At 40.2% G+C, this 25,494-nt stretch overlaps 2 protein-coding genes and 1 long non-coding RNA gene across 4 annotated transcripts; 1 reads left to right on the top strand and 2 right to left on the bottom strand.

Moving 5' to 3' along the window:
• Window positions 1-1,938: 1,938 nt before the first annotated feature.
• Window positions 1,939-18,350, bottom strand: LOC139559272 (uncharacterized). 2 transcript variants are annotated; one of them, XR_011671727.1, is made up of 2 exons: window positions 17,801-18,350; window positions 1,939-2,829 (listed from the first exon to the last, which is right to left on the bottom strand). It is a non-coding gene; the product is annotated as an uncharacterized lncRNA (long non-coding RNA). The 2 variants fall into 2 exon arrangements; XR_011671726.1 differs by lacking the exon at window positions 17,801-18,350 and adding an exon at window positions 13,672-14,425.
• On the top strand, window positions 14,831-17,552 carry LOC139559271 (homeobox protein Dlx6a-like). Its single transcript, XM_071375105.1, has 3 exons — window positions 14,831-15,631; window positions 16,282-16,475; window positions 16,786-17,552. The coding sequence occupies exons 1-3, from the start codon at window positions 15,319-15,321 to the stop codon at window positions 17,026-17,028; spliced, it is 750 nt and encodes a 249-aa protein (XP_071231206.1). The 5' UTR covers window positions 14,831-15,318; the 3' UTR covers window positions 17,029-17,552.
• Window positions 18,351-20,880: 2,530 nt separating the features above from the next.
• Window positions 20,881-23,492, bottom strand: LOC139559290 (homeobox protein Dlx5a-like). Its single transcript, XM_071375153.1, has 3 exons — window positions 22,908-23,492; window positions 22,327-22,511; window positions 20,881-22,076 (listed from the first exon to the last, which is right to left on the bottom strand). The coding sequence occupies exons 1-3, from the start codon at window positions 23,269-23,271 to the stop codon at window positions 21,765-21,767; spliced, it is 861 nt and encodes a 286-aa protein (XP_071231254.1). The 5' UTR covers window positions 23,272-23,492; the 3' UTR covers window positions 20,881-21,764.
• Between the last annotated feature and the right edge of the window lie 2,002 nt (window positions 23,493-25,494).

Here is a 25,494-nt window from a genome sequence, read left to right as displayed (position 1 = left end):
CATATTATGATAATTAGCAAATTATGTGATATTGTCACAAATGTGATGATAATTGATATACAAAACAGCCCCATTAGTTCTATCCGCCTATTCATACTAGCTCAGATGATATAGCGGTAACTGTGCATATTACAAAAACTGAATAAGCCTCTCTCATAGCTAGTCTTAGCAACTGTTGCTATGTGTAACATTGTTGACCTCTACCTCTCCCTCACTCTTCAAATGAGGAGGACAAGCCCATCGCGTAACACTGTTGAAAGCTTTCCGCCGCCAGGCCTCTGGAGCCAAGCGATGACCTCTGACCCTCTTCTCCATGTTTCCTCATTACTTTTTAATGTATCCACGGTTACTTTAGCTGCCTTCCACACTATTCTCCCTGCCTGGCAGCCTAGATCTTAATGGGAGGAAGCACCTCGCTGTTCTTCCTTTGCATAGGGCCTACAAGCAACACACAATTTGTGCTTAATTTTTATTAACCAAAACAGCTAGCTTCTGGTCTGCGTTGCCAAAGCTCTCCCCAGGCAGACGGCCGCCAGCCCTATTTCCTGCCTGGTGATGACAGAATAAGCCCCTGCAACAGTAGGAGACCAGGATGCCTCAGAGGCCCTGGGAAATGCTGCTGTCGTGTGTGAGTGCATGTGTGTGTGTATGCGCACGCGTGTGTGCGTGTGGTCTGTGAGATAAGGAGTGTCGTCTCACCAGCGGTGGTGTTTTGAGCTCTCTGAAATGCATTCACTATCATAGCGACGTCGTGTTTACCGCAGTGGGAGGCAAACACGGTGTCACAGAGGAGAGCCGGGGAAATGTGAGACACAGTAGAATGAGCAAAATACATACATTAAGACTCTGTATTCACTCCAGCACACAACAGAGATAAAACTAATTTCAATATAAATGGAAGACATGTGTGTCTTTTATGTCGGCTTTTTGAACATCACTTATGCTCACCAAGGAAATCTCAACTAGCAGAAGCTTAGTTTTGCTTGGAAGTCAGGATGTCAATGTTAATTCTCTCCCCGTTGCTAAGGAGACACTCTCTGAGAGGGCGATGATTTCATCCCCCTGGTCACCGAAGCTTTCAGTCAAAGGACTCTTTCTGTGGACAGTGTTCTCAGTGATGCAGAAATCTCTCTCTCTGTGTTGTGCAATCAGATACAGAGGAACATCTCCAAATCAGGGGTTCTCTCTGTAGGCATTGAGACCCGACACAGAAGGCCGCTATTGATTTTCTAATGGTGGAAAACGTCCCCACTGCAAGCCTATTTAGAGTAGTTACTTTACGGAGTGCCTTCTCACCGGGATTGTCATGCCGGTGTGACGATGGTAGGCTATAGTTATCATTTCCCCTCACATACAGTAAGCAACGGCTCAGTTTCTTTAAGTTATCAGTATCAAAATGCTGACAAGGAGAGAGACACATCAGCGGGGAAATTGTCAACTTCAAGACAAGTTGCTAGGGAGCTATTGTAAACACTAAACATTTCAGGCTGTCAAACGTTCAAAGGTGGAAATCAGTGACACAAATAGCTGTTATGCACTGCCTTCAAATGAGCCCTCAGTACTTCACCTCTCTGACTGCCCCGAGCTGCCACTGAACATTCTGTAAAGGTCGGAGTATGGGGAGGCTGGAAATGACACATGGCATAGCACGCATACTTCCACTTCATGAATATCAAGAGAGTTGTTCTCCCTCTACAGGGATAGAGGAAGTAATATACAGTATATCTCCATCTTTGTGTGTACCTGATATTGGTCTATCTTCATTGTTATGTCTCTACCATTGGTATGCATAATGTATAGTACCTTTGGAGTTGTCCTTTGTTCCAGTCAAGAGTCCTCAGAGGCTGCTTCCATTGCCCCACTGTTGTCTTTGTTTACGTATAGAACCACAGAACACACGGCCCCAACATGCTCAGTCTTAGTAAAGAGAACTGAGTATCACATTCTTTTCTGAACTATTTATTTAGATTTAATACAATTAGATTGAAATATTAAATATTACATTCAATGCATTTCAGGAGCTGTAATATTATTAAAAGAAAAAGCATGTCAGAAAATAGTTTGTCTTCATTCTACACAGGCCTACACAAATAGATTGAAAGTATATGTGGTAGTAGAATAGACGCAATATTGCATTCAAATGTGTACTGAAATAAGGGTATTTATTACTCATTATTCAGGTATTCAATACTTATCCTTTCACTGTGAAAATAATTTTATTTTTTACAAAAAAAATCATTTTTACAAAGAATAACATTGCACATAACCCAGCCCAATCACTGGAAGTAAAACAACATATAAGACGAGACCTCAAGTGATGTCAGCTAAGTCCATATGCAAGTGACAGAGAATCGAGAAAGAGAGTGCGGCTAAGCAAAGGACAAGACAAAAATGACAGGGAATTTTGCGCCTGAATCCTTTTAGTAGCCCAGTGACACATGAATGAGTGGAGAAAGAAAGAGAGAGAGGAAGGACGGAGAGGCAGAGAGAGAATAAGTGAGAGAAAAAAAGTAGACAACCAATTTGGGAGTAATGCAACTAAAAACAGACAAGTGTAATTTCATCCATCTGGGCTGATGTGTAAAAGTGCTGCTCCGAACATTCCCCATGATTCCCCCTGATTGATCTCCTCCCGGATTGAAACGCCTATTATTAGCCACGAGCCTAATAGCACCAGGATGGCCCGCCGCTCTCCGAAGGGCCAATTCTCTGGTCGGTCATCTCTCCCCTCACTCTATACAGCTGTGGAAACCAACAAGAGAGAGAGGGGGTGGGGGAGGGTGGGGGATGGAGTGAGAGAGCGAGAGAGGGAGTGGGGGGCGAGGAGGTCTGGGTGAGAGTGGGAGAGAGAAAGGGGGGGAAAAGTGAGGTGGAGGAGATTGAGAGGGGGATGAGGGGGTGGTTGGAAGAGAAATAGGATGGAGATGGGAGAAAAGAGAGGGATAGGAGGATTGGGTGATGAAGAGAAAGAGAAATATAGGGTTGTGGAGGGTGACAGGCAGTTGTGGTGGTAGTGGGGTAGAAGTAATTAAAAACATTCCAGGGTTGAAACGGAGAGAAGAGAGAGTGGAGAGATGGTGAAACAACAATGAGGAGAGGGAAATGCAATACAAACGGTTAATCATACAATTTGATTGAAGTATTTGCCATTTATCTTCTTATGTCATGATATTGAAACAACAAAATGTCTTTGTTCCATTTCAATCATTGCATTTCCCGTAACGATTTCACCCCTCATTGTTCTTGTTCAAATTCAAGTGGAGTTGTGCTCAATATTTATTTTGTAAAACGGTCAATTCATTTAAGAAAATGTGAAAACACTCTGACTTCTAAAGATTTCATGATTGAAGCTGCAATTGGACGTGATTGCCATCATGATGACAGTACTCACGTGACAGGAAAAACAACCAGCCGTAATAAATGTGGTTAGACATAGCTTACTCCTACTCCATATCAGAAGTTGGCTGGCTTTCTTTACATCTAGCTGGACTGATATTAGCTTTACAGGTTATATAATACAGTATACCCCACTCTGAATACAAAGACAGAGGGTCACCAATTTGTTGAATGCATCAAGATAGTATCTAGTTTGCAGGTTGATCCAATGCAACCACTCATGTTTCAACCCAATGGAGACCAATGGTGTCATAGCTACATGTATGTAGTATTGAAATATTTGATATGAGAGAGGTGAATGAGTCATTTTTGGTTGTTGTTGCATCATTGACTTTTGGGTAATCGTAGTCATGATTTAAGGTCTTTGGTCCTTAGTTAAGCACCCATTCAGTCTCTTTTGAGTATTTTTTAATGAGCCCTTTGGTGAAGTTTGTTGCATTTCAAAGCACACTGATCACAATGATTGGCTAGTTGGGTCAAATGGCCAGAAGTCTAAAAGTCTAAAACCCTCAACTTGAAAATGGCAGTTGAAACTAATGGAAATAAGAGCTTGGGTACTAAGGCAATGCATTAATAACTAAATGATATGGCTAGCAATTCCAGAGTGACCATAAAACCAATGCCCTCCTTATTCTGTGATCCAGAGCTCCGAAAGTCAAATGTAGTTTATAATGGTTCAATCAGTAGTAAGGCTGGTTGGAATGGCTAGCTCGCTGTAACTTCATTCAGTAAGGCTGGTCTGAATGGCTAGCTCGCTGTAACTTCATTCAGTAAGGCTGGTCTGAATGGCTAGCTCGCTTTAACTTCATACAGTTAGGCTGGTCTGAATGGCTAGCTCGCTGTAACTTCATTCAGTAAGGCTGGTCTGAATGGCTAGCTCGCTTTAGCTTCATTCAGCAAGGCTGGTCTGAATGGCTAGCTCGCTTTAACTTCATACAGTTAGGCTGGTCTGAATGGCTAGCTCGCTTTAACCTCATACAGTTAGGCTGGTCTGAATGGCTAGCTCGCTGTAACTTCATTCAGTAAGGCTGGTCTGAATGGCTAGCTCACTTTAACTTCATACAGTAAGGCTGGTCAGAATGGCTAGCTCGCTTTAGCTTCATTCAGTAAGGCTGGTCTGAATGGCTAGCTCGCTTTAGCTTCATTCAGTAAGGCTGGTCAGAATGGCTAGCTCGCTTTAGCTTCATTCAGTAAGGCTAGTCTGAACGGCTAGCTCGCTTTAACTTCATACAGTAAGGCTGGTCTGAATGGCTAGCTCGCTGTAACTTCATACAGTAAGGCTGATCAGAATGGCTAGCTTGCTTTAACTTCATACAGTAAGGCTGGTCTGAATGGCTAGCTCGCTGTAACTTCATACAGTAAGGCTGGTCTGAATGGCTAGCTCGCTGTAACTTCATACAGTAAGGCTGATCAGAATGGCTAGCTCGCTGTAACTTCATACAGTAAGGCTGGTCTGAATGGCTAGCTCACTTTAGCTTCATACAGTAAGGCATAACATAATGAACATAGTTTCCTATTCTACAGGCATTGTGGCATACATAAGTACATAAGTGTTTACAAACGTTATCATCTGCATAGCATCAAGTCTCTCTTCCTCTTTTAATATTAGCCACGTGCAGAATGTCATTCACCTATATTACCTTATCTACCCTATAAGCAAGGCACAATAATGTGCATTCCTCACACTTGCTGTTTAACCAATGGTCACACTTTTGCAATTATCACCTTTCTCTCTCTCAACCAATGGCTATAAATCTTGGAATGTATTTATATGTCAAATTTACCCATGTTTTCTTACTTGCTGCATTACAGGAAAAGAAACCGACAACCCTCCACCTCCCCACCACCATCACCAGCTAAGGCCCATCACTGGAACTCCTTTCTCCCAGCGCGGGGGGATTGGATGCCAGCTGCCCCTCATAGGACTACCTGCCATAACAGCATCTGGCTCCGAGCTCGGAGATGAGGCCATTCCCCAAACTATTTCATATTGCATTTTGCCTCTGTTGTTCATTCAGTTAATGAACGACAAAACCTTAAACTCGATTGAACATATTTTCTCCAGATCCTGTTGAGTCCAGTTAACCCACCTCTATAAAGAGGAATATTAGGCTGTATATTAATGTATTGTCATCTCCATCCATTTTGTTGTGGCTTATGTCTTTTAGGAAAATGTATATTTAGCATTTTACTGTAGCATTGGGATATGGACAAATAAGACTATTTCTCCTAGAATGTACGTGAAAACAATAAATGCATTTTGCAATCAAAGCCATGGTAACTTTAATTCAGCTTTCAAAACATTGGCCATGAGTAAACTCCTTGTTCAAAATGCAGTTTCAGGTAGGTGTTTTGGGGGGCGGTGTAGACAATAGTTAGGAAATATAATCTGACAACTCCTGCATTGTCGTTTTTATGAGAACCATGGCAGCCCAGTGAATGAGTTGGGCTGTCAGTCACAGTGCACATGACCAGGTGTGAATTTTTTTTCTTTGCTTTTTTCCGCCTCAGGTCACTCTGTGCTCTTAAATTACATGCTCCTTTTGTTATAGGCATAAATGCATTGTGTATGCCACTTCCTCAATGGTTCCCACTTTAGTCAGTGCAAGTTCTCTTGTTTAAGCAAATGTAGGTCAATTTGCTCAAATTTGATTGTGAATTGTGTTTTCTGCTAGGTGCAACTCCTGTTCTGTCCAACTGCAATGTGCCGTTGGTTCTGTTGCATCAAGGATTTTAATTTCTCTCAATTTTGTTGAAGTATTTTTCATTTTCGATGTTATTCAAATGTAAGCCTTTCCCAACCACAGGAATATTCCTTATTTTACTTTTTAGAAACGCATTGTAGGCTCCTTTTTTTCTGAAAATGTACAGAAATGCGATTCTCATAGTAATTTTGCATAACGGTCTGTTAGCCGTTATCCTCTCTACTGAATAGTGTAATATGTTTATGTTCCGTACTGTATGCCACATATATCATTAGGTCTGAGGTTTTTTACATTACATCCGTTCACTTATCCCTTCCAGTGGTTACAGCGTGATGTAGATTACTTTACCCACAACAGCGTGGTGCAGGCTAGAGGATTTTACCCACCAGTCGACATGCATGCACAAGCAACTCAGTCATATCAGAATTTAGCTAAATTCTGAATATGATGAAAAACTAATTATGATAACTTTCTAGTGAGAATTTAAAGGTTTTAAATGTTTTTTGTTGTTGTTTTTTTACCTGCCCAGCAACTGTGAATTGGGCCTAGTTGTTTTGTTTTTAAACTACAGCACACTGATGTGAAAACTGAAATGTTGATTTATTTATGTGCACTATCCCAGTCCCCATCAACTAAATTGCATAAATATGTTTCATAGTTTTCCATATCCATCTTCCCAACGTTTGTTACCCATTCGTTTGTTTTGTATTTACTAAAAATGTAATTACTTCTATTTTCTGAGATGAGGACAGCAGACCTTACTTTATCAAACCCCAAAGTGTGCACTGATCTATCTATCTCGTGAATTACCAGCTCATGACCCCAATTTAGCATCCCATGATTTGTCATAGAAGTATTGTCTCTCGCACCGTGAGCCATGCTGCACAGTGTATTAACTATTAATACACTCCAGTGATTGTAATACATCGCAGTATGGAGTAGAGATGGCATTGCGGACAACTTTATAAGAATACCCTGTTGGAGTTATAGCCACCTGCCTGTTCAGACTCAAATATGCACAATAACTCCTCTTCAGTGGAAGGCCCCGCCGCGGGATCTCCGAGATGAATATGTAGATTTTTTTGTTTTATAGTTGAAGATCAAAGGTGCAGTATCGTAGTCTGCGCGGATTAAAGGGTTCTTCAAATATGATCAGTTGCAGCACCATATTAGCCTAAACTCAAACCAGGAAAACGTTTACACGGGGAGCCTACATGCAAATAGGCCTGTTATTGTCACATGATTTCTGCTTTGTCACCCGTGTCCGTGTGGGTGTGTGTGTGTGTGTTTGTGTGTGTGTGTGTGTGTGTGTGTGTGCGTGTGTGTGTGTGTCACATCACTAATTCTGATGTTAATGTTATGTATAAAATAATTAGCCTATATTAATAGAAAATAATGTATTCGATAGCAATTCTATGTGAATATATGTGAAATTGTGAATATGTATATGTTGTTTTGGGATGTAGACTACAACAGTGATAACACTATTGAGGCATTAAAATATGAATGTAGCCGTGACGTTTAGGGCACCATTGACAGTTCTAGGATTTTCGCACACATAGGATTTTTTTAACCCAAAATATGTCATTCGGCCACTGCACGCCTAAACAACAGTGGCTCTATGTGCGAGATGACATGCTAACCCATCATTCAACTCCACTACATATTTCATCTGACAAATTGTGCCAATGCAGACCAAAGCTAGAAGCTGCAGTTATGAGATGTTGCTCCTCATTCATTCAGCTGAGTTATATTATGATGTATCTATTAAAAAGTTAGTGTCTATAGGCCAATACGTGATTGTGTCCATTTTTTGCATTTATTGTTGACATTTGTAAGTTGCACGTACTAGGCTATGCATGCTTACTATTCTTCAAGAATGGCAAAAAAATGTATATTTACAGTATGGATATAGAGGATAAAAGACATATAACACCAATTATATTTCAGGAGGTTTGGAAATAATTTAGCTATTGCCTTTGAAGTATATTAGAAGGATATGTGATTTGCAAGTGTTAAACCGAAGGCCTTACCGCTGTGGCTGCAAACGAAAAAATTACGAAATGAAAAAATGGCTCACGGCAAGAAAAGGAATCTTTGTTTGTCCCCCTTTGTTTACCAGGAGGACTTCTTCCTCCCATTTTACTAATTCATTTTAATGGCTTTCAAACTGGAAAATGGAAATGTTGCTCTTGCCCTCTATTTCGACAGCAGCGTCCTGGCAACATAACACTTTTCTATCATCAGGGATAAACGGCATCGAAAAGTACATTCTGATAAAAAAAAAACACATGATTGCTGGCCTTCCTGTCTGTCATCTCTCGGGGAAATCCTCTCCTTCAAACCCGAGCTGTGTGCTGTCAGACCTAATAATGCCGCGCATTAAGTCGAGAGAGAGAAAACGCACCAAGAGAGAAGCCACAGTGTTCTTATTTGTCCCCGTCGAAGATAAAAGGTGTTCGGCTCAGCCAGCAGCATAATTACGATTAATTGCTACGTAGACATCTTGGTGGAATAAATCGACCAATTTGTAAATTAGTGATAGGCCTGACTCATTATGCTCTTCCTGTAAAAAACACTATGCAAATAACGTTAGGCCATATTGTGAGATGGGTTTGTATTTGCATAACCAATATGACCATCACAATAAGTAAATGTTTATCCTCAGTATAGGCTATGTGTTTACTATTAGATAGACATTCACTTGATATAAACCATCAGGGAGAAAGTCAACCTCATGATAAATTCATTTGGGAAAAATGCTTGTTTTTTAGATGTTGGGTTGGCACCTAACAAATGATGTTCATGTAGTGACCACTTTCTCATATTGACCATGAATAACCTCAACAAAACAATGTATTCTGAGTGTTTCGGTCATTCACAATTTGGAGAAAATGATCAGAAAATCGCTTTATTGGTGTTTCTTAGTTGTTCGTTCGTTTCCAAAGATCGGTCTTAGCTTCAGGCTGTTTCAGTCAACGGAGTAATCATTAAAAAAGTAAACATCGAGTGTTTCCAGAGATGGCGAGAAGAAGAAACAGGCGAGCTTAATTAGAAAATGTGGTTTGTGTGTGTGAGTCACCTTTTAGTGCAGTAGTTTGGACTGTGTTGAATAAAATCAATTTGACTACAGAGGGTAATGGTGCAGCTCCTTGTTAATGTTTAATAATTGAGGCCAAAACCAGTTTTTTTTCGACCACACTAATTGCCAGTCAGTCCCTAGTTGTAGCCTATACCTTCACCTACCTATCCTGCTGTTATGCTATTATAGAAATCGTAATGTTTGGGTTGAGTCTTCCTTGTATTATATGATTCTGATGATTGAGAAAGATCCCTTGGCTTCAATTGAAATGAGTCAGATCAGTGAGTGTAACACAGGGATGGGCAACTTTGATGGGGTTGGAGGACACAAAAATATCTGAACTCATGAGGGGCCGCAGTTGCTCAAAATATTTCTATACATTTTTCCATGGGGCGGAGAGAAAATATAGCAATTTTATAATTCATTTCATGCACATTTTTAAGTTTTAGAGTTCATTTCGTGCAATTATACTCATTTCGCCATGGGTGGAGAGGAACATTTATAGCTTTTTTGGCTGGGGGGTTGATCCGAGGGCTTTCACCGCCAGCTGCCCATCCCTGGTGTAGCCTATTCATTTTAACATGTAAATAAACAGCAATGTTTTGTTATTGTGACCGTAATACTGTATAGTCTATATGGATGCCTGGATGATTTACGTTCCAAACTTTTACGCAGAGTCGTTGTGCGTAAAAGTGCGTAGGTTTTGGTGAAGGGTTAGCCTAGCTCTGCTATGAGCAAACAAGGAACGCCGTTTGGTGATGTTTGGGGGACTGTGGATGCTCATTGCTCCCCTTCTGATGGATATTACGGTCGGTGACCCTCGTTAGACAGCTGTGTTTCGGTGACCCATCTAAGACAGCTGCGTGTGGTATCTATCTGCGTTCGCTTTCCCCTCGCCACTTCCCACACAAAGTAGCGGTGGAAATCCATCGACGCCTGTAAGTCTGTGAAGAGCCTATGGGTTTGAGTTCTGGAGAAGAGAGACACTTTTAAATGCTTCTGCTGGACTAGACTGGCAAGTCCCCACGTCCCAAACGTTTATGAAAACAGAGCTCTACAATCAAGGAGGTGACATTGCATACATATCTCTGCAGAGATATGAATGTGTTTTCTGCGGGCTACATGTTAACGCTCAATTACGATTAAACATATGTCGATATGTTCAACACAGAGAAAATCGTCACAAACACATGTGACACAAAGACATACAGACACAGACACACACACGCGCGCAGACACACACAGATGCGACAGGCTAGCATAAAGACAGGCAGCCATAGTCATACACACATGCACGCATTCACACACACACAAACACACACACACACACACACACACACACACACACACACACACACACACACACACACACACACACACACACACACACACACACACACACACACACACACACACACACACACACAGTTCCTGTTCGAAGAGACTTATAAGGCAATAGGCCTTTACCTCAGTAATAATGTTTGATAGTAACCACTGTTATTATTATTATTAGTCATAGTAGTATTAATATTTGTAGTATTAGTATTATTATTAGTAGGCTATAGTATTTATTTTAAAATGTGTTGTATAGGCTATTCATATTGTGCATTATGTTTCTCTAAAAGGCAGACTTTTTGTGCAAGTAACTCATGCAGTTGCAGTTTAGGAATCCATGCCTATTCCCAGTGGTTTGACGTTTGAGTGATTTTAGAGAGTGATCTATTACCGTTTGTAGGACAGCTTGAATTAAAGACCACTTCTGTAAATCATCACAACCATTGATTTCAAGCTGAAGGTCAATCACCTACTACTCAGCCCAAAGCTAAAATATTTTTTCATAGCTGCCATTTGATCATTATAATATAAACATTTGGTCAATTTGAGGCATAATCTCCCCTGAATTAGGCCCCAAAATAGAAATAGCTATAGCCATTTAGGTATTGAAAAGAGAGCAACATATGTAACTATGCCTATCTATTTTTTACATGTATGTGAGTATGTAGCTATGTACGTATGCCAAGAGTATTCTCACAGTCTCATGTCAGAATTAGAAATTCATCCATGTTTCTCAAATTTCAAATTTCAAATTTGTACCAAATGTCAAATTTCGAAGTGTTTAATTTTAAGCTTAGGCATTAACTCAAAATGTTGGAATCAGAGGCAGATGCTTGTGCCCATCCACCATCCCCGTCCACAAGGCCCTAGCAAAACCGAACCCTACTTGAAGGTAACAGCACTCACTGTTGCCCCTAGTGGCCGGTTTCCACGTCATCGCCCGAGGTCCTCAGACATGGATGGACGTCGAATACTGATTTGTATCACAGGTGATCTAGCTGTGTATGTATGTACAGTACCAGTCAAAAGTTTGGACACACCTAATAATTCAAGGGTTTTTCTTTATTTTACTATTTTCTACACTGTAGAATAATAGTGAAGACATCAGATATAACACATGTGGAATCATCTAGTAACCAAAAAAGTGTTAAACAAATCAAAATATATTTTAGATTTTAGATTCTTCGATGTAGCCACCCTTTGCCTTGATGGCAGCTTTGCACACTCTTGGCATTCTCTCAACCAGCTTCATGAGGTAGTTACCTGGAATGCATTTCAATTAACAGGAGTGCCTTGTTAAAAGTTTATTTGTGGAATTTCTTTCCTTCTTAATGCTTTGAGCCAATACGTTGTGTTGTGACAAGGTAGGTGTGGTATACAGAAGATAGCCCTATTTGGTTAAATACCAAGTCCATATTATGGCGAGAACAGCTCAAACAAGCAAAGAGAAATGACAGTCCATCAATACTTTAAGACATGAAGGTCAGTCAATCCAGAACATTTCAAGAACTTTGAATGTTTCTTCAATGTTTCTCAACATCAAGTGTTCAGAGGAGAATTGCTGAAAATAAACCACTACTAAAGGACACTAATAAGAAGAAGAAATTTGATTGGGGCAAGAAACACAAGTAATGGACATTAGACCGGTGGAAATCTGTCCTTTGGTCTGATTAATCCAAATTTGAGATCTTTGGTTCCAACCGCCGTGTCTTTGTGAGATGCAGAGTATGTGAACGGATGATCACCATATGTGTGGTTCCCAACGTGAAGCATGGAGGAGGAGGTGTGATGGTGTGGGGGAGCTTTGCTGGTGACAGTCTGGGATTTATTTAGAATTCAAGGCACACTTAACCAGCATGGCATCCACATGATTCTGCAGCGATACGCCATCCCATCTGGTTTGCGCTTAGTGGGACTATCATTTGTTTTTCAACAGGACAATGACCCAACACACTTCCAGGCTGTGACCAAATAGGAGAATGATGGATTGCTGCATCAGCTGACCTGGCCTCCACAATCACCCAACCTCAACCCAGTTGAGATGGTTTGGTATGAGTTGGACCACAGAGTGAAGGAAAAGCAGCCAACAAGTGCTCAGCATATGTGGGAAATCCTTCAAGACTGTTGGAATAGCATTACAGGTGAAGCTGTTTAAGAGAATGCCAAGAGTGTGCAAAGCTGCCATCAAGGCAAAGGGTGGCTACTTTGAAGAATCTAAAATATATTTTGATTTGTTTAACACTTTTTTTAGTTAATGCATGATTCCATATGTGCTATGTCATAGTTATGACATCTTCACTATTATTCTACAAAGTAGAAAATAGTAAAAATAAAGAAAAAATCTTGAATGAGTAGGTGTGTCCAAACTTTTGACTGGTACTGTATGAATGTATGAATGTATCTATGTATACTTTATGAAATTGTTCAGCATCAATATAAGCAAATATACTTAATCTGAAAAAAAATATGATTATAGCAATTGTGTACATTGCATTTATAGCTTACTACTTAGAAATATAAATGCACCACATCATCATATTTGAAATGTTATGTTTCCCCCCAAAAAACGATAGCCTACGTCCATCATCACACTGTGTCCTCAGAACATTTAAAACAAACAAATCCAGTGATCTTTCATTATTTTCATCACCTCAATAATCTCCACTGGTGTACAGCTTCCTATCACGCCTGCGGGACACTATACGTTACATTTCCACATTTCACAGAAAACATGTTCGGAGGTCATACAACTGTCACGGTAGGTAGGTGATGCTTCGGTCTCTCCAAAAGGTAATGAATTATAATATCTTAAGTGTTAACTAATAAAGTACCGAGATAGTGAAGCAACAGCACGGAAAAGCCCCTCAATGTTTGGCTTGTGCCATTCAAATCCGATTAGATAAGGTATGGATCTGGTTTCTGTCCTGCGTGTTGAGGTGAAACTCGGGATGAGGCATTCAGGGATGGCGACGTCTAGGCTCTTATATCTCAGGTAAAGCCTGTTCTAATTCCCTTATTTAGGTTCCTAAGAATTGCACTGATTTAATTTATCTGAATAAATACATAAATCCCCATATAGCCTTTACCAAGAAAAATACGAAAAATTGTCAAATCTATCATGCAGAAGACGTGTCTTTCTCTGGGGTCTCTTACCTTTATGATGTCCATATAGAGGTATCCTAAAATGTCTCGTTTTTTTATGAAGGCCTTGGTTTAAAATCCGATATCAAAAGGCATTTCATATATTTCATATCTACCAACTGTCTCTGTGCTTCTCGCTTGGTCCACTGCTGGAAAATGATTATCCGGCTGGGTTGTGCACTTTTTAAATGCCACAAAGTAAATAACAAGCCTGGCAATAATAGCAAGGTACCAAGTTCTTGTTATAGAAAGGGAGAAAATTGAAACTAAACGCTGCATTTAGACAACCATTTTTGATAAGAGGATAATTGAGGCGACACTGGCGTATAATTAGGGGATAATGTATGCTATATACAGTTTTATTCCACCTTCCCAAAATAAACCCAGTCCATAATCATTACAGGCGAAATGGTCTTAATTTTATAGCTCCAATTGGAATGATGTGTGGTGTTTAATCAAAGAGGTTTTGGTTTTAAATGATTGCGACAATAATTGCTTTTTCATCACCATTTTGAAATAAATTAATGCCACACTTTGGGAAAAAACGTGTTGACGATAATGAAAAAAGAAATAATGTGCCTATGTGAAAGTAAATTTAAAGACCGTTTTATTGCATTTGCATTGATAGTTTATATTGCAACAGATTTTGCCAAACCGCAAACTGTATAATTTGCATGTATTTCATACACTCTTAGAAAAAAAGTATCTGAATTGAACCCAAAAAAGATTCTATGCTTGCTTCATATATGGCACCCCTTTAGGTTATATATAGAACCACCCTATATGGAATCCAAGGGTTCTATGTGGAACCAATTTTGGTTCAGTGAAGAAGAACACATGGGGTTCTATATCGAACACTTAGGGGTGCCATATATGAAGCAAGCAATAGAACCCGTTTAGGTTCTATCCATAACCTTTTTTCTAAGAGTGTAGGCCTACTGAATAAAGGATACAATCGGTTAACCACGACATCCACTCTTCCTATCTGCAATAGGACTGCATTGTTGTTGTCATCTTGTTGATTTGTTGCATGTCATTTTCTTTGAATAACCTAATCATTACGACAGTATGGAAATTGTGTCAGTATATTTCCAGGGTGGTGATACGGTGTGTTCAAAATTATATTCGTTCGTTAGGCTAAATCAAACCGTGGGCTGTGCGTAATTTGGGGTTGAGGATTCATCCTTAAACAAATTGACTATTCCAAAGGGCTTCTATAATTATTATACAAGCTTCTTGCGTTTGACTATTGTCTGTAGGACTTAGGTTATCCTAGTTGTGGCTGCGGTGGGAGTTGGTAAGGTGGGTTAACTTGCGCTGAAGTCTCCGTGAAGCACACAACTGATGACGTTGGGTTGAATGACCAATCGGAAGGCGCTGCCCTTTGGAGACAAACCATTTTACTTGTAGTGTCTGCATCAAGTCTGGAAGCAAGGATTCAATTTTAACAGAATCCACCTTAAATCTCTGCCTTAACTTATGCCCACTTTGCGCCATACCGAGTGAGAAAATCAGAGGAGGAAAAAAATCGAAGAAACTAAGAAATTCAGGTGTTAATGGGACAATATCTGTCCGTTGAGGAGAGAGAGACAACAACACAGCGAGAGAACCCATTTGGACTTGAGAGAGGGGGTGAGTGCTCTCAAGGTAGAAAATTTGATGATGACCATGACTACGATGGCTGACGGTCTGGAGGCTCAGGACTCGTCAAAGTCTGCTTTCATGGAGTTTGGTCAGCAGTCTCACTCACAACAGAGCTCTCCGTCGATGGCCGCCAGCCACTACCCGCTGCACTGTCTCCATTCCGGGTCGCACCCAGCTCACCATCAGCACGATAACTCTTCGTACTCCGGAACAAATTCCTACAACAGGTCGCTACCGTACTCCTACGTGAGCCACCCCCACCACAGCCCGTACCTGCCGTCCTACCACAACAACACAACTGGCGGCCAGGCAAGGTTAGACGGCACAGGTAAGACGCTTTCCATTCATGAGAAGAAATATGCTGAATGTCGTTTTCATGAACAGCGATAAAAATGCGAATGCTTATTTATTTCTTATCAAATCGGCCAAGAACGAGATAAAGCCAAATAAACGTCCAGCAGATCATTGAATTTCGAAATAATTTTGAAATTGTGTCTGAATTACATGTTATCTGTTGACTCGTTTTTTTTTCTACATCGATGTTTATTTCATGGTGTCTCTTGCTTTAGAACACTCCCCCAGATCCCATTCTATGGCCATGCTTTGCACGGGGTATAATGACAAAAGAGGAATCCTCACGAATTATTCTTGAAATTAGGCGGTCTACTCGCTTTGAAAGTTGTAATTAGCATTTAATTGACATGTCATTATGAGCAATATCCTAAATATGACAGAGGATTCAAGGATGATTACAATCAGATTGAGCAAATGTGACATGTGAATATGTATTAGTGGTCTGGATTTAATATAACTAAATGTATCATATTTTCCTTATTAGATAGACCTATTTAGCCATTTAAATTGGAACTTATTATAATCTACGAAATGAAAAAACATGATTTGGGGAATTCTTAACAATTTGTTGTGTAATATTTGTGGTCTTATGTAGTGGACTAACATTGCCCTTTTTTGTTGCAGAGCAGCAAAAAACAACAGTGATTGAAAACGGAGAAATTCGTTTCAACGGGAAAGGCAAGAAGATTCGCAAACCTCGGACGATTTATTCTAGTTTGCAGCTTCAAGCTTTAAATCATCGTTTCCAGCAAACACAATACCTTGCCCTGCCAGAACGCGCTGAGCTGGCTGCATCTCTCGGACTAACACAGACACAGGTATTTACAACACAAGAATTATTATACAGAGGGGTATAAATTATGGTATTATTATTAGCCATTTATTATCATGTATTACTCGTATTATTATTAGGCATATATCATTAGCATGTATTATTATTATTACTACCCAACAATTGCTCTGGGTGTTGTGTTGCATTGTAATACTGTCTTGTAGATGTTCTAATAATATTCAACATTTCTATTGGTCTATAAGCCTATTTATTAACATGTTAATTAATACATATTTTAATGATTGTAACATTATCTGTTATCTGGTCTTCCGTTGCCTTCCTGTTATCTCGTGCAGGTAAAGATATGGTTCCAGAATAAAAGGTCAAAGTTCAAGAAGCTGCTGAAGGCAGGTGGCAACCCGCAGGAGAGCGACCCTACTATGCCTAGTTCCATCGGCCTGTCTCCCCGCTCTCCAGCAATTCCTCCCATATGGGATGTTTCAGCGTCCAGCAAAGGAGTAAACATGGCGGCCAACGGCTACATGCCCGGTTATTCTCACTGGTACTCCTCCCCACATCAAGAGACAATGCAGAGATAGACTGCGCAAAGGGCGGGGAGGCCCGAGGCCTGACTCGAGACTTTCGAACCTTTATAGTTTTACCTGCACAATTGATTTCCATCAGCCTCGAGACAAAAGTGTTGTCCCGTTCGAACAGAGATTCCTTGGCGAAAGGGTCGGCTGCTTGTGAAGGATACTTGGGGACAAAGTCTCTGTGATATGACACACGATAAAGGAACTAACCGTATTAACTTACCAATGACTGTTCAGTGGGATTGCCTTTGTTATGCTTTCATTCATGTCAACATCTGACTGTCAATATACCAAATATAGGCTATCACTGACATTTAGCCCAATACTTGGGCACGGAATGGAGTACACTTGCGGGTTGAACATTATGCCATCTTATATTGTTGAAATCTAAACTTCACTTTGACTGAGTGTTTTTCTCGAACATGCAAAACAAAGCATTCTCTCTGTATATATATTCATCAATTTTAGTTGTACATACACTTTTTATGTTTTGTCTTTCATAAATGGAGTAAACCTTGACTTAAAACAAAGTTTCGTGTTTTGTACTGAAAGATAACATGATTGATATATGTCATACATGACTGATCAGCCCTTCCTTGTCGAGGTCCTATGGACGTTCTAAAATGTAGGTCCCATAGGTTTTTCATTCAAATATTACAGGCTATCCATCATAACACTATGTTTCCTCTTCATAAAATATAAATGTCCAACGCACTACAAACGAACAAAATAGCCTATAGTCAAATACATTAAACAACACTTGAGGAAATGAACTTACCCTGTTCCGCTTTATCAATTTATCCCGCTAAAGATGGTCGCTCCATGTCCAGTTAATCTTGTGATTTTCTGCCTCAATTATTAGAAGTATTGACAAAATGTTTTTCTCCTCTCTGCCTGTCCTAAAGCAAGACGCTAAATGCCAAGCTCCACGGGATCGATCTTTAACAAAGCATCCAGCTGCAGTCCCGTTCAATATGAAGGAGATATTTGGGACAATTTATGTGTTTTATCCAAGTGAGGCTTTTTTTCCATTCTCATAAATGCAGGCATAATTAGGGTAATTTTTGATGCAAGCCCGCTGATTACAACGTTTTTACCGTCAAAGATAATTACCTGTAATTTTCTACCACTTTTAATACTAAAAGGCATCTTTATTTGGATTTGAGGTAGCACAGACGGAACAAAAGAGGGAAATTATTAGGTTATTCATATACAAATTGCTGAGAGCAGTGAACGGTTGGGATATTATCTGAAATTACAATGTTGAAAAGAAGAATGTGAAAGTGTCTGCAGCTGTCAAATCGTGGATGCCCCACTGGCACACAGTATACCTGCATGGGCCCCACTTAACTAAAACCTACAGGCCCTATCACCACCATATCTATATGCCTATATTTGCAAATATATATATATAGTTTGATTTATTGCCCAAACTCTCGTAAACAACCTTTCACTTAAAAAGTTCCTATATTTACCGAGAGTAACTCGTAAAGCAGAAAAGTGCGTGGTGTGCGGAATTTCTTCTACCAAAGTATTTTCACACCCAAAGGACTGCCCGCAAATCACTTGCTTTTACAATAAATAAGCTTATATCGTCATAAATCTGTCATGCATTTTAAAGGATATTTTGAAAATCGTTGCAATAGGAAGAGTCAATGTGCATCAGAACTGTGAAAAGGCTCAAACAATGCACATGTTTAATATTATGTAAGTCAATTGATTAATATTATATGAACAAAAATATAGAGCTCAGATAGAAAGCAGCTGGAAGTGACAGAGGGAACAGAAGACATAATGAGAAAATCAGAACTAGCGCTAGAAAGGGGGGGTAAGGGAGGGAGGGAGGGAGATGACAACACTCCTGTGTGGTTTTCTGGCCAAGATATAGATTGATGCAATATGTTCCAGGATAACCTGATCATATTTGATCAGTTTGGCTTCTTGATTGCAATTGATGAAGAAATCTGAATTGGCAAAGGTTCTCTTTGCATATAGGCCTATGGAAATAACATTGTCCGAAACGCCTGGCAAATACATAGGCTAGAATGAAAGTCAATATTTACGGGCTAGTGTTGAATGCATGCTTCTCAGATTTGATCCATTGTCGTTGTTTTATTTAGCCCGTAAGACATGGGTTATTTATCACAAAAATATAAGAATATATTCAAAATGTAACCTAGAATAAGGTAGGTTAAATACCTTTAGCCTAGGCTATACAAAACGAATGCAATCGGTATTTAAAAATTCTAAAACGAAAGTATCCAACAATCTTTCATCAAGTGATTCACAGAGAAAAAACAGCCTTACCTTCATATGATTCTTTAGCCTACAATAGTGTTAGCAGTGGTCAAAAAGGTTGGACTTCGAATGGGAACACTGTCTGCGACAGTACACGGTTCTAGTGCTCGTGGTTGAGTAAGCATATCCAGGTGTGAAAGTGCTTGAACACCCCGGTACCTCTTATATATTGCCTGCAAAATTAGCTGTTATTACTGTCACTGTTTAGTGATGGTGAGCTAGAAAAAAGCATTCTGCAATCAAGAAGCAAGCGCATCTTTGAAAATTATAGATAATTGTCAATGTCCAGATTATGATAATGGAGGCCTAATCCTGGAGTATAATTATTTTTGAGTGTTACGGTTGAAGCTGTCCAGTAAAGCTAACTGTCATTATTTAGACTCGATTTGTAGGGGAGTGGAACATGTTCAGTTGGAATTTAACGTGGCTCTTGATATAATGGCATGGTGTGTGCGTGTGCGTGTGTGTGTGTGTGTTGGGGGACGGGGGGTGGAGGGGGCATAAACAGTAATATGAAAATCAAACGTAGAGTTCTCGAGCACTGGCAGTGTAATTATGGGACCACGTGCACTACGTCGAGGTTTCGGATTAGCGTTCAGCAAACCATTTTATTTTTTGCACAATGATTTCAGCTGAACATTCCCAAGTGCATTAGTTGTTTTCTACGGCTATATTCAGCCAGGACAGTCAGGTCCGTGGGAAAATCAGAGGAGACGGGCATTCAGTTGCATGCACACCATGTTAACATTGGTGTATTGTTTATTATGCATTGTGTATCCTTAGGTCAGATGCTTCGCAGCATTATTTTGTGTCCAGGCCAGATTTAGTTTGTGGTAAACGTGTCCTCTCCCTGTGTGTGTGTGTGTGTGTGTGTGTGTGCGCGCGCGCGCGCGCGTGTGTGTGTGTGTGTGTGTGATTGTTTCTTGGTTGATTCGTTTATATATCCATAATGATAACATGTTTTATGTAAAGTCTGGAACAAGAACCCAATTACAACACATTCATAGGCCTTGATTTTCGCTTCAGTGGAGTATAGTTTGTTTAGTGGTATTCAGTGGCAATACTCGTTGTAGGAGGCCTACTGCTGGTAGTTAATGATATGTTCAAATGTTGAAGATTTTATTTTACCCGGAAGGTCTGACGGAGGTGGGCTGTGGCCGGGAGTGGCAGAGCTCTGGAGCCGGTTTGCCCCCACAGGAATGCAAATTGTCTCAGATCTTCGTACCGCCCATTCGCCTCCTCTCTGCCATTCAAAGCAACTAATTCTAGGGGACAAAAAGAGAGCACGGCTGCAGACTGTCTGCCAGACCGACACCCACATTCTTTGGGGGAGGTTGAAATCCAGATGCAACTCCAAAACACGAGACTGAAATGTGCTAACATGATTTAAAGAATAGGCATAATAATAATACATGTATAGTAGAATTAACCTGCAAGAAAATAGTATCAACAACAATGTCTGTATCTTTACAATAATCTGATTTAAATCGTGTGAATTATTGATTATTTTGTTTGGTTTTACATCTCGTTCACCACGGACAACAAGAACAAACTAAATAATATGTTTTGTTATGACTGTTTAATAAAGTAGTAACAACAGCATACCATTCCTTGAATATTTGTCTTTCAGAGGAACATCATTTACAACTCTAATAATGCAATAGTAGGCCTGTACCTGCAATCAATTCATCCACATTTAACTGGATGTCAAAACCAATAGACACTCATAAACTATGATGCTCTCTTCGATACGGTTCTGTTTCAGTCCGTTATGGATCCGCTCAAAACATAATGTACTCTGGGCATGTAATATGCGCATAACCATAAAACAGGTTGTAGTACTAAACATGAATAACTACATGACATGACACAAAACAAATCCAGCCTAACCTTTTGGCATACCAGCAGGTAACTCCCCCTGAGAATTCCGCGCTTGTTGAAAATGAAAAATAGCCTAATTGTAGGCCTATAGCTTAAGGTCAGTATACACATCTCCTTGTTGATCGTTTTGTCCCCAAATTAATATTTAAAGTCAATCACAAATGTGCAGAACTGACCAAATATGTCACGCAGACAGCCCAGGCAATTCATCTCGAGTTTGATCTGTACGTGGATTTAAAGTGTCTCAGAATGTGGGCAAATTTTGTAATGTTACGGGGTCATTGATTTTCAGTGCGAATAGCCTAATTATGAGGGAGGACTTGTGGGAGGGCTATCAGTAATTGTTTTTTGTCTAATTCATAATTCAGGAGTGGGCCATTAAAAGTCTCTGGGTTGCATTGTCGATTTAAAACGTTTAATTAGTCTTCCAAAATGCAATAAATTACATGCACACATTTACACATTATACACGTTCTTCTATGACTGTCATCAATACATTGCATATTCCTCTGGACATTTTAAACACGAGTCCCATACAATGTAAATATTTGTTGAACTGGGTTTCAGTATAACGTCCCAGATCCAAGAACCAAAGAGTGCTGTATCGAGTTGGGGGCCTGGAGGTGAGAATTCATGGCACCAGCCGTGGAGTACCAAGACGCGGAGTTTTCCAAAAAGGTGGAGGCCGCGGGGTTGATGTTCTGCGCCTGGTGGCTGTGAGGCCTGGACGGGCCATGGGTGTCCCAGACGGCGGGGGACTGCGGAGAGTTGCATGCCATAGGGTCGCTGGAGCTCGGACTGTGTTCCGGTGGAAGCTCACCATTCTTCATAATTTTCTTCAGTTTCGACCTTTTGTTCTGGAACCAGATCTTGACCTGGGGATGGATGAGAAATATGTCAAAGTGAGTTAAAATAACAGCATATTAACATCCCAGAATGCCATTATACAAAAGTATGCATACGAATTAAGCTTTCGATCATTTTTCAATAATTCATTACGCACACTTTACGCATTACATGTATATTGAAAACACAAGGCAAATTTGAACTGATAATTTTGATTTAAAAAACTAAAACAGAATGAAACTGAACACTCAATGAAAAAGAGAAAAGTAACCTATTTACCTGCGTTTGCGTGAGTCCCAACGAAGCCGCGAGCTCTGCTCTCTCTGGCAGCGCGAGGTACTGTGTGTTCTGAAATCTCCGCTGCAGGGCAGCTAGCTGAAAACTGGAGTAGATTGTCCGTGGTTTTCTGACTTTCTTGGGCTTTCCGTTTACCATCCTCACTTCAGGTTCTGCTACTTCTTTTTCTGAAAGAAAGAAATCAATTGCTTTATCTGTGGTGTACTAACAAAGTATTTGCATAACACAGTCATATTTCCTGGGTATTCCATCTATTTCAGAGCGATCAAATCAAGAGTACATCTGTCGATTTATAGGCGGATATTGAAGCCAATGCGTCTCGCAAAGAATCTAACGAGTAAAGGAAAAGTACGTCCTTTTTACAGAATAACTTCGGTGAAAACTTTGTGCCCCTTTACCAAATTTGATTTCAAGAATTTTACCATGATGAAAAAATAGCCTACCCCAGTTTGAAATACACGCATGTAAAAATGGTGTGAGGTCGAACACAACACATATTTGATTCAATAATAATAATAATAATAATAGCCTAATACAAATTCAATAAAACATTGTGTAATTACCTTGCGGACTTAATGGTTGTGGTTGTACTCTGCTATAAGTTCCAGCATATTGGTGGTAAGCAGAGGCTGTGTATGCGCTGTAGTCTGGGTATGTTTTTGCAGGGTAATTTCCCGCAGATCCGTTTACGCCGTGGTACTGGTATTGATAGGCATTGAGAGGTTTCCCATACGAGGTGGAATTAGGCGAACAATAGCCATGGTGCACTGCTCCAGCCTGGCTATAGTAGCCAGAATCCGTGGCCGTAGACTCGGGTAGCGTGGGGGATTCCTGAGACGGGTGGTGCATTGTGGTGGAAACCTGAAAAGGGTTCTGGAAGTCGGCAGGTTTGAAACTCGGAATCCTTCGGTCGAATACTCCAGTCATAGTTCGAAAGCAGCAACGTTAAATGGCAGTCTAACTCCAATGAGACGTCTGAAGACTGACTGAAGACTACACTTGCATTGTGTGATATGTGCTTACACCGACGGGATCTCTCGAACTTCTGCCAGCCCCTCAGCAAAGACTTGGTTAAATCCTAAATTGCGCTCTTACGCACTGCAGGGAGGATCTGGTTCCATTGGCCAAGGCGCGCAGACAGCATACACCCCAACTCGCTCGACCAGTTTGCCATAGGCGATATACGAGTCAGGCTACTTTGTTGTGTTTTTACTATCAATCAAAACGGGCAATTAAACTGGGTGTCATGTCATCGATTGACAATTTAGGGTGGTAAATTGCAGTTTCCAAAACGTCCACAAGAATATATCAGTCTATCATGAGCTTCAGTATTAAAACATTACGACTGTTGTGTTGCCTGCCATTAATAATTCAGCTTTCGACAAGAAACGAAACAAAAAAATGAAATTACTACAGTATTTATCTTAAAATGTCTCATGATTGGACTTAATGCAGAGACAGAAATGAAACAGTTTCGATTGTCACAACATAAAATGCAGGTGATGCAACGAACAGATAAAACTAGATCTGTGTTTTACTTGCATATTCATAAATGAAGAAGAAACAAGTGTTTTTGTGTGATTTTACCCCATATTGTCAGCCTAAAGGCCTATATGCCCATTCATTTGTAGGCCTATGTTAATTTTAAGGTCACAGCAAGGTCTACCTCATCCTCATAAAGATGAACATTTCTGCATACAATTTATTATTAGGCTATATCACACATTTCTCTTACCACGGTGGAAAATCTATGGAAACTACCTAATTAAACTCGATTATTTGTCCGTCAACAACGGTCACGTTTAACCACACCGAAAATGCATTGAAACAACGGAAACAGACAACATTAATTTATTTTATCACTATGTTCACTAAGCTCTGTGGATGTTGCACGCAACTGAACAACGCGCGTATTGTAGTAAAATGGCGCCGCTCGGTGGTGAATGAGGGAACGTATGATCACTTTGTGCGAAGCAGGAATCAGTATAAAATGGCGCCGCTCGGTGGTGAATGAGGGAACGTATCATTACTTGGTGCGAAGCAGTGGAATCAGCGTCAGCCACACGCGACAAGACATTCCAAGAAAATATTTGGGGACCGGGCATCATTCGTAGCCGGATACTCAACGTAGTTGGCTATTGTTGCATACTGTATGTAATCAATCAATTAAGACTAAAACATGCCAAATCCAAAATAATGAAGGTTTCTTTAATTGTTATAGGTCTATTCATTGTAGACCTACTCCATCCAGCATTTTGGATTTGAGATCAAACGTTTCATATGAGGCGACAGTACCGAATGTTAACTTTATTTGAGGGTATTTCCATACATATCTGTTTTACCGTTCAGAAATGTTGCCCAATATTAACTGAATGGTGAATGATGACTGGAGTCATTTTCTTTCTAAGTCTATAATAAAGATGTTTCTGAACACTTCTACATGAATCCTGATAATGTCATGAAAAATTAATAGGCCTAATGAGTGAGATGCCATTCAGAGGCTACAACAAAACATGCAAACTTTTCACCATTACCTAACAGGGGAAGTTAGCATTATTATAAAAATAATGGTCCCATTATTATCCCATGTTTCATGAGCTGAAATAAAAGATCACAGAAATTTTCCATGTGCACAAAAAGCTTTCTCTCAATTTTTGTGCACAAATTTGTTTATATTCCTGTTAGTGAGCATTTATCCGTTGCCAAGATAATCCATCCACCTGACAGGTGTGGAATATTAAGAAGCTGATTAAACAGCATGATCATTACACAGGTGCACCTTATGCTGGGGACAATAAAAGGTCACTCTAAAATGTGCAGTTTTGGCACACAACACAATGCCACAGATGTCTCAAGTTTTGAGGGAGCGTGCAATTAGCATGTTGACTGCAGAAATGTTCACCAGAGCTGTGGCCAGAGGTTTGAATGTTAATTTCTCTACCATAAGCCACCTCAAACGTTGTTTTAGAGAATTTGGCAGTATGTCCAACCGGCCTCACAACCGCAGACCAAGTGTAACCACACAAACCCAGGACCTCCACATCAAGCTTCTTCACCTGCGGGATCATCTGAGACCAGCCAGCCGGGCAGCTGATGAAACTGAGGAGTAATTCTGTCTGTAATAAAGCCCTTTGTGGGGAAAACCTCATT

This window comes from Salvelinus alpinus, chromosome 29, assembly GCF_045679555.1.
Source record: "Salvelinus alpinus chromosome 29, SLU_Salpinus.1, whole genome shotgun sequence".
NCBI lineage: Eukaryota > Metazoa > Chordata > Actinopteri > Salmoniformes > Salmonidae > Salvelinus > Salvelinus alpinus.
The sequence above is the reverse complement of the archived record's forward strand: the minus strand, read 5'-3'. Positions and strand labels throughout refer to the sequence as shown.

What these genes read in the sequence shown, in the direction of transcription:
- LOC139559290 (XM_071375153.1), bottom strand. Translation starts at nt 23,271, where the DNA reads ATGACTGGAGTATTCGACCGAAGGATTCCGAGTTTCAAACCTGCCGAC. An exon ending in ACAACCATTAAGTCCGCAAG is followed by an intron (nt 22,512 to 22,907) that starts GTAATTACACAA and finishes TCTTTCTTTCAG; the next exon opens with AAAAAGAAGTAGCAGAACCT. An exon ending in TGGGACTCACGCAAACGCAG is followed by an intron (nt 22,077 to 22,326) that starts GTAAATAGGTTA and finishes ATCCATCCCCAG; the next exon opens with GTCAAGATCTGGTTCCAGAA.
- LOC139559271 (XM_071375105.1), top strand. Translation starts at nt 15,319, where the DNA reads ATGATGACCATGACTACGATGGCTGACGGTCTGGAGGCTCAGGACTCG. An exon ending in GGCAAGGTTAGACGGCACAG is followed by an intron (nt 15,632 to 16,281) that starts GTAAGACGCTTT and finishes TTTTTGTTGCAG; the next exon opens with AGCAGCAAAAAACAACAGTG. An exon ending in TCGGACTAACACAGACACAG is followed by an intron (nt 16,476 to 16,785) that starts GTATTTACAACA and finishes TATCTCGTGCAG; the next exon opens with GTAAAGATATGGTTCCAGAA.